This window comes from Gymnoscopelus microlampas, assembly GCF_963454915.1.
Source record: "Gymnoscopelus microlampas genome assembly, chromosome: 20".
Classification (NCBI taxonomy): domain Eukaryota; kingdom Metazoa; phylum Chordata; class Actinopteri; order Myctophiformes; family Myctophidae; genus Gymnoscopelus; species Gymnoscopelus microlampas.
Window position 1 is genome coordinate 30,247,101 of NC_139957.1, and position 9,644 is coordinate 30,256,744.

The 9,644-nt window shown below is 39.6% G+C and overlaps 1 protein-coding gene across 2 annotated transcripts in view; it reads left to right on the plus strand.

Annotated features, from left to right (window-relative positions):
• The window catches only part of ppm1aa (protein phosphatase, Mg2+/Mn2+ dependent, 1Aa), a 31,165-nt gene extending 22,312 nt beyond the window's left edge, over positions 1-8,853 (plus strand). The window contains exon 6 of one of the 2 annotated variants that reach the window (XM_084044386.1): positions 7,836-8,853. In XM_084044386.1, coding sequence (XP_083900512.1) covers positions 7,836-7,886 — 51 coding nt within the window. In that variant the 3' untranslated portion in view covers positions 7,887-8,853. Of the gene's footprint in view, positions 1-3,504; positions 5,871-7,835 lie in introns of those variants that run through there. The other variant, XM_084044387.1, reaches the window with a different exon arrangement.
• The last annotated feature ends 791 nt before the right edge of the window (positions 8,854-9,644 follow it).

The following is a 9,644-nucleotide window of genomic DNA, read 5'->3' on the forward strand; positions in this document are numbered from 1 at the left end:
AGATATGGAACTTGAACTGAGACATTTTAATCTTACTTTCAAATTCAAATGTTTGTATAATGGTCATTGACGTTCTGTACACAAGCTGTTTTCTATTTGTTAATTGTGTACCCTACCCTACTTTGCTTAGGGAGCCTTTTTATGGCATTACCGTATGTCCTTGTCAGTTAATACACTGATAAATTATCACACTCAATTTAAAGTCAAAACTCTGGCTATTAACACTCTTTCAACAAAAAGAGGAAATTGTAACAATGTCCGAACTACAGCTAAGACAGCGGATCTACGGCCGTGTAAAGTAGTATCCTACCCGACATCGGGGTTGAATTTGGTCAATGGTAGAGTAGGAAGACCACCTCCAACTACTGCAGATGTGCTAGTTGTATTGTATTATTAACATACTTTATTGGTCAAAATAATGTTTAATTCATTAAAATAGTAGCTTTAATGTATATATATGTATAATGTAACTGTTTGCATGTGAATGAAATATAAAATGTGAGTCATTAGGTCTGAGGCCACCTGTGCCTGCTAATGAATCACATTGGCCTTATATTCCGGCACTTCAAAACACGGCCACGTCAGCCGCGCCATCATCAAATGGAGCTGGACCGTCATCTGCCTGCCATTGTTCAGCGCATGTCATGCTCTGTTTCTCATGGTGGAAACCCATTTGAGCTTGACTAATGCAGCAGTGCAGACACAGCAGTAAAGAGGTGGGGGTGGCAGGGCTCACTGCTAGCTCTGTGGATGGTTTCTATACCGAGGTCACTGAGCTCTGTATTTACTAATTTGCTTTAGAGCACACCAGGGACCCGTTTTCTTTTCATGATTGCCCTATAAAGGGAGAAATATTGTACAGAAAAGCTTGGAATCTCGTTCAGAGATTAAATCTTTCTCCTGGACAGTTAAGTATTTCATAGCTTATTGATACGCTGGACTGGTGTATCAATAACCAGGGTCAAACCCGACAGAATTTGCCCTCGATTTAAAATCTCACATTGGAAACGACATTCAACAAGCCTGCATGGGCACCGTTTCTCTTTGCCTTTGTTCTGCTGTGCAGTTATCGTTTCTTTCATAGCATCTGCCTCCCCCCACCCTTCTCTCTCTCTATCTCTCTCTCTCTCTCTCTCTCTCTCTCTACACCTCTCTCTACTTCTCTCTCTCCATTTTCTCTTTTTCGCGAGTGTACTTGTTGCCCGAGGTCAGTTTGTCACAGAGAACACAAGCGTTTCTCACATGGTCATAGTGATTCAATGATTGGAGTGTACAAACAAGCAGATCGGGCAGAGAGAGATGACATCTAGCCCCATCACCCCACACCCACCCCTCCCCCCTTCCACTCTGTGCCCTTCTCCAACCTACAGACATGGACACTGCATCAGAAATGTCCTTGCTCTCTCACTTTGTCATAGACTCTTTCAGTGTCTGTCTCTCACTCACTGCAGGAGTGAGTGACACCCCCCGCACCCCTCCCACATGAGGTGGCTTACACAAGCCACTGCCCTGGGAATCCCAGCTCATTATCCTGCACCCCTGAGACGCAGTTCACTGTAAATTAGGACACCAAACGAGGCAGCCTTGTTAAGAACCCACAGATACACTCATTAGCATCAGCAACTTTCCTCGTTAGAGGCTGTATCAGCATTTTCTCACACCAAAATATTGTGTCCTGTCATTCCTCTGCACTGAATCTGGAAGATGTAATGTCAGCCGTGGCTCTCTGGTCAGCACAGTTGTTTTGGTTGATATATGGCACCGATTGGTCAGTGGTGGGGGAAAGCTGTGGTATTTGACAGCTGCCCGTTAACGCCAACACTCCTGTCTTTCCCCTTTTTTTCATTGTTTGGAGGAAATAAAGGCCTTGTCAGCTGTGGCCATGTCACAGCCGAGTTGAGCAACCATAGTGGTGCTGTTATCCTGTCATTCAGTTTCGAGTTTTCAAAGAACACTCGTGATTGTTCACCTTATCTCTTGTGTGTAAGGTTTTCTGAAGCACAGCTGCATTAACGTCACACTTCCAAGGGCTTATTTGTTCAGTACTTCTGTCATTGTCTTCCGTCAATCCATAGCAGCAATTTTCTTCATTCGTCCCATTCCCCAAAGAACGACGTATTGTATCTTACTGTGAATGTGTATTGATGGATATGTGACTGATGATAAATTGTTTTTCTTTTGTACCTGCACAGTCTATTCTGATCAAGCATGGTCTCTCGTCTGTCTGTCAGCTTGGGCTTTCGGTTGGCCGTGGTGAGATTGAAACGTTTGTGACCCTGTGCAGACATGTGTCATATTGTTGTCGCTCTGGAGAGCCCTCAGTTGGTATTGGCTTTTTCTCCACTTAATGTGGCAATGTTTGTCCCCCTTTCTACCTCCAAGTGTCTCTTTCTTGCCCTTCTTGCATGCTGTTTAGAAGTCTGTCAGTAGCATGCATCCACTGAATGATTGATCCATCCTCCTTGCATGCTGTCACTGCTGGTAAGCCTTTATATTTTGTCATACGACTGTGTAGTTCAATAGAAATAACTGTTTTTTCTTTTTCTTTTTGACAATTGTTTTCATTATTTGCTTTTTTGTCAGTCATGAGGTGTTAATATAACATACAAAAAAGCACAAGCAATTTCTGGCATTGACTGGCTACACACATGCCAGCATTCGCACTAGATACTAGCATACACAATGACAAGGTACATACATATATACAGACAAGTGACAAATTAAAGGTAAAAACAGAATAATGAGTTGAGAAACAATTAACAAATGCAGATGCTTCCATACAGGTTACTGCATTAATACAATTAAGCAATTAAAATTCTATCGTTTTCTGCTAAATGCATAAAAATGCTGAGCAGGCCTAGCTGACTTTGATTTTGGATCAAGATGGCGAGAGAAAACATTACAAAACAGGGTACTTTATTAGGACACGACTCAGACTCACATTATGTCCTACATGTCTACCTTCTCTTTCACCTGGTTTCTTATCTCGCTATACTCTACTATCTAATAAAGCAAGAAATACCCAAGAATAATAATGAAAATAAAAAAGGTTACGCTGCACGATCACCTTTATCCTATATTGAAACACTTCTATCCTTATGGAAGTGATCTCTTTCAGGATGACAATGCCCCCATCCACAGGGCACCAGGGGTCAATGAATGATTTGTTGAATATGAAAATGATCTGAATCATACAGTCACCAGATTGCAACCAAGTTGAACGCAGAAAGCAGGCTCTTTCATCATTATTAATACACCAAATGAGGGAATATCCTTTGTTAGAAGGGTGTTCCATAGACTTCATTGTAACTGTCCTCGTGGCTCGTGGACGTGGTGGCCCAACACTTTCCTTCAATTTGTCACATGCATACACATGTACATAAAGAATATCCATTAAAGAAAAATATATGTTGCGTCACGGTGAGGTCGCACGGCAAAGTATAAAGAGCCCTCACACTGTTTCTACATGATAGTTCACCTTCACCCTGATCTTCTCCCCCCCAGGACCCAGACATTCTCTTCTTCCGGGGTTTCAGCTAAAGCAGGGACTAATCAAAGGAAGTCAACCAGGGGGTTTCACTCTGTCACATTAACGAGTACCCATCATCATGCCCTTCTCATTGTTTTATTAGAATGTCTTTCCATGTATGTCCACATAGACGCTTGAAACAGAATTTGTTTATCATTTCATATGCTTTTTATGTCCACACCCGCCATGGTTATTGTATAATGGTATTCCTAACAATGGTCCAAAACCTTATTTGAGTTATTACTCAATGTGTACAGGGATGGAAACTTGACTAGTACACTAGACTAACTGATACTTTTCTGGACAGAGTCTAGCCTGAAATGGTAGCCAAATAGACAAACTGCCACATTATTTTTGTTATTGGAAATATAGTGAAAAGGCAATGTATAAGTGACAAACTCAACATAGCCTCATGTAAAAGGAGCCATGTTTGACAGCTAATTGGGCAATAATCAAACCTGGAACAGAAGGTGACATGGAGAGTTCCACACAGCATTGTCCTTACCTACATCTTACAGGGAGGACCCATAAACTAAAGAAAAAAATGGAAGAGAAAAGTCAAACAATATCCAACATCTTTAGGGCGGTCCTTCATAATGTGACAGTACTGGTAGGTTTGTTAGTGGTTGTTCTCGCCACTGTTATAGCAACTACATTGAATTTAGAAGTCCCCAGGCGTATCGCTAGGCACAGATCTCCGATTGTCTGGCAACCTGACACTACCTAGAGTGTAGAGGTGCCAGAAAACATTTTGTTCCATCGTCAGGCCCCATCACTCATCACTAGGAGACCAGTCACTGAGAAAGACGTTTATATGGGTTACATGTGAGGAATTGTTAGGTGTTTTTACACTTCTTCACTTGCGCATTCATATGTGACAAGGTCAGAAGCCATTCACAATGTGTAAGTGTCCCACTATTCTCTGTGGAGCATTTTGCTTATCAATACATACCAGGAATGTGTAGTCTCTGGTACATTCCCTGGTGTATAGTGAGTCTTTGATTGTGTACTGGTCAGAAAAATAAAAAGGATATCTTCAATCTAAATTCAGGGAACCAATATAGGAAGTCATTCAGACAGACACTCTACAGTGTCAGTGAGTGTACTATGTTTTTGTTTTTGATTTTACAGCCAAGAAGATTTAATTTCCCCTTTCGGCATTACTTGAAAATAAGGTCACGTAAAGGATTGCTGTCTCCAGACACCTTGTTGAGCAGCAAAAGAAAAACAAAATCCTCGGGTGTACTCCTTGAATGTCCTGCACAAAGATTGTGTTCAAATTGACCATTCCATGCAGAACAGGATGGCTTGTTGACAAATATGTTCTGCTTTGATCTTGAAATAACAATAAAATCTGTGCGGATTTTATTGTTATTTCAATTCATGTTAATGAATTTTTGATCCAGCACCCAGCCCAGCAGGACAGGATGTGCGTGCCTGTTGTCTCTTTGTGACACCTTTTTCATTGATGTTGAACAGGCAAGGAGAGAAACCAACCCTCTTCTTTTATTGTTGAGATTCTCATTGGCAATGATTTCTGAGCTCAGTTTCCATGCTGTGATTTTTTTCATTTAAAAAACATTTGAAGTCACACTGTGCACCATTCCTGCGATTGCATTCATCTCTAAAGAAAAGGAAAACAAACCGTAAATAAAATACGTTAATATGAAATATTACTGCCTCCACGACAGTAATATTTCAAATCCTCATTTGTAACTCCCTATAACTGTGGTATTGCACTAGTGCATCCACTATTACAGCACTACCATCCACAAATCTATAACACACAGTCTTCAAGTTCCATCCCTGATTGTGCATGCAAGCTCCAACGTACTGTATGTATACTTGAGTTAGTCTGGATATTGTGAAAATGTTTCTAATGTCATCACTTTATAAATTGACATCAAGCAATGCTATGACCTTGGATTTTAAAAGCCATCCATTCTGGAGAGTGATCAAGTGGGTCGTGTTCCTCGCTTCATCCAGCTGTTGCCTTGGTACCTCATGAGTCCTTGTAATGTATTTGTTATTTGTTGACCTCACCAGACCGTTCAATGAATCGTCTGTGGTAAACAATGGTGCTGATCTAAGATGCTTGCTCTAAAGCTGCACCAAGTTAGCAGGTTGCTATAGGTATCTATTATTGCTGCATGACCACCGCTGTATCTTGAACCAATGCAGCTTACGAACAAGCACTTGTTATATGGTCCAACGATTACCACTAAATATGTGCTATATATTTCTTTTAAAGTTTGTTACCATGACCCCTGAAAGGTTACTATGGGAATAGTTCTAAGTTACATGACCTGTGCTCTGTGAGTTTGTTGCCAGTGTCCTTAAAGGGGTGTTGAATAAATTCAAGCAGCCAACAGATCTTTTCTTACTGTATGTATTGTACTGTGCAAAAACCTTTTAGAGTTATGAATTCATAGGTTCATCGGTTATAGGTATTCATTTATAGGTTCATCGGTTATAAGTATTCATTCAGATGTCCAAAAGTAGTATTCATTCATACATGAGGTTATGGGTTCATTCACAGGTTCATAGGTTGTAAGTATTCATTCAAGGTTTCTACATGTAGGTTATACGTAGCTATTCATTAGAAGGTTCATAGGTTACAAGCATTCAGAGGTTTATATTCATTAGGAGGTTCATACAGTACATGTAGGTTATAGTTTAGGTACACATTGCTATAGTGTAGGTATTCATTGCTTTGAATCACACCAGGTTGCTTAATTTATTTATTTTAAGAACGATTACACACATGCCACACACTAACTTAATGTATCAAGATATTTATTGTCACATACTTACTATATAGGCTGCAGCTGTGGCAACATTGCAGGCAGCACAAATATTTAGCTTGGAGCCTCAACAGTGTAACAACAGTAAAAATACAATAAGATCAAAATAGCCATAGTGAAAAATAGCACAAAAAACAGCAAATAGCATAAATTGCTAAATGGAATAAAATAAAGTAAAAGTAAATAAAATCACAAATGTACAACTGTAGATTGTGAGTCTGTAGTCCTCTATGTATGTATTTGACATACTATACGTATATTCTGTCTGTTACTCTTCTGTTTTCCTATATTTACTGTGACATACAATATTGTATACAGTATAAGTCACTCAAACAGGCTGGCATTTTCTAAGGGACACAACACCTAGGCTGATTTTGTAGTGTAAAAGCACTCAAATCATGAATGCAGTGTCCGATTGTCGTGAAACTTTGCATACACATTCCCACTAGGCCGAGGAACACCCTTTTCACATTTTCCTGTTATACCAGGAGGCTGATTTTTGCTAAACAAGGTTTTTGATATTACTCCTACAGAATTTGTCCAAACATCAAGCACATCGGTACACATTATGTCTATAGTCATGTGATTAAGACTGATCACATGACTATAGATCTGATTTTTCATATTCCATCCTGATTGACGAATTTCGAACATTGCTGGCCCACAATAACCTACCTGACCTGGCGGAGACCTTTTTCTGGTAGTGATATGTTTTTTCACCACACAGTGATCGATTGTTTGAGACTCATGCAAAGTAATGCAAAGCACATTTACAACAACATTGATTAATGTGCTCTGTCCTTGTATATTTATATCCTACTATAATTCTAGTAGCCTCTGTAGTGGTGAAGTGGTGTCACAACCCGGTTCTCCTCAGTGGCTGGACCAATTGCTCTGATTTTGCACACAGCCATTGACCATTACCATCTGAACGCAACTGTGAAGCCCGTTTTTCAATTTCATCAAATCTCAGCTTCTTCTTAGCGTTTATGTGTCAAACAATGTCGCCTCCCGGGTTGCCAGATCATGTGCGCATATCACCCCACGGATGCGTCGACCGGGTATGGTCTAGTACTTGCTAAACAAATAAATAAAGGAGTGGTTGTACATGGGGGTGGTAGGCAAAATATATCCACCAATTGACACCCTCTGGTGAAAACAGGGAGACATGGCTTAAAATGTGTGTTGTTAGACTGAAAGCTAGCTTGGCAGAACAATAGTAGACTATGACATGAATCCTGTACTATCAGCATGATGCACAAATGCCCCATTGCATCCAAACCAGAAATGATACTCTATATCCTCTGTAACTGACAGATTACTTCTAATTATTTACAAACTGTGCTTGCCATTCCCTCACCAGTCTTATCAAGCTGAGGAAATTCATTATTTTGGACCCCCAGTTACGCTGTTTAAAGACCATGTTTATTACTGTGCTAGCCTCACACAGATGCACAATTCATCAACAGGTGTGGCAGGAAATGTTTCTTTTTTGTCTGCAGAAGGATGTCGGTTTGGAAGCCACAATGTTGGAGAACAAAAGTCGCTTATAAGAGCCATTCATCCTCTAGAGGACTTCCTCATGGGCTGCTCTTGCCCAGCAGAGGACAGAGCGAAAAAGAAAACAGAAGCCTTGATGCAACGGGTCGTGCAGTAAGCCACACTTACACATAATATATAAGAAATGGACTGAACAGGTTTATTTTTATTTTAAAAACACTGGGATTTTACCACATTGGAAAAGCTACGAGCAATGAAAGGACAGCCAAGGCTTTTAATACAACCTTGAAACCCCAAATATTTTGTTTTGTTCTAGTATATATTTGTTTTATATGGCTACGCATTCCAGAGGTGCATTTATATTCTGTACCTCTTGAAATGTGTTGAACTGTCAGTTACGTTTATTTTCATACAATAAATCACAGAGAATCTAGGCTCAACAACAACACTCTGTATTATGGCCTACATGCAACACAGAGACATTGTGTATTTCTATAAGAATGAAAAAACTCATCTGGAATTAATGGAAATTATTTAATGGGGAAGTGTATGTGTAAGGGACAGGATAGACAATGGAGTCTAGGAAGTAGTTGGAACTTTTTTCAGTTTAATGGGTCTAATTTTGATTAGAAGCCATGGCACGTTGATCTTTGATGGGTTTCCTTACTTTTATCTTTACTCTTATTTTTTCTGTCTTGTATCTTTTTTGTGTGGTATTCTTGCCTTTCACTTGAGTTGGGCTGCCTGGCCCTGCCATCAACGATATGTTTTTTGTTTTTTTTCACTACCATGTTCCTGTTCCCTTGAAGAATGTTTTATGTAAAACATGCTTTTTGTACCCTGGAAAGACATTTAATCAACATTAGCCTTGGTATTTTAGTAACTATTGGTCTTGCTTTGTGGGATGTTATAATGAAAGACAATTAGGCTAACAGTTTTTTCTTTTCTTTTTTCAATAAACTGGTAAGCTTGTGGAAAAGGAGATTTCTTAAAAAAGACTGCAAACTTTTGTATAAATCGAATTTGATAGTTTGCTTTGCAATTTCCCCTGATAATCTATTTTCCCATAGACTAGTAAACATTCTTTTGCAATAGCAAGCTGCAATGACTATGGCAACAAAGATGCAAACCGTTCTGATTCATTCAAAACATTAACTATCGACTTATCACAGAGCTGTAAAGAATTTCTTGAAGATTAAATAAATAGAAGAAACTCTAAACACGTATGTTTCTAAAAGAAAATCACCTTTTATTTTTAATGCTATAGAGTCAATAGCATTAGTCTATATTCTATAGTATAGACTAATGCCATGATGATGATGAAAACATACTCTTTTTTTTTTTGTCAGTTCAGGCAGTTATGATTTCTATATGATACTCCCCCCCCCCCCCCCCCATCCCTACTGGGATGCTTTTTCTGTTGTTTGCAGCTGCTTGGAGCCCTGGTTAAGTCAGCCTGTGTCTACCTCCATCCCACACATGTAGCATTATGTAAGCTGTAGGGAAACATGGTGGCCTAACTTTAAATTCAATGATCTCTGTTATTGTTCATAATACTTCACCTTTTTTTAAATACTTTAATCAGTCCTTGTGCGCAGTCATTAGCCTGCTGAAAGTGTGACAGCGGGGGACCACTGCTCTTGTGAATGTTCATTCATGGCTTTCAGGCGATGGCAGACTCGAGTGTCCTTCTATTGTCCACCAAGAAAGTGGAGAGAAAATTGTTTCTTGGGTGGTCCAACTCATTAATACACTCTGCACTTCTTGATTTACGGCTTGCAGTTCAACTGCGGCCAATTAACGTGAAAACA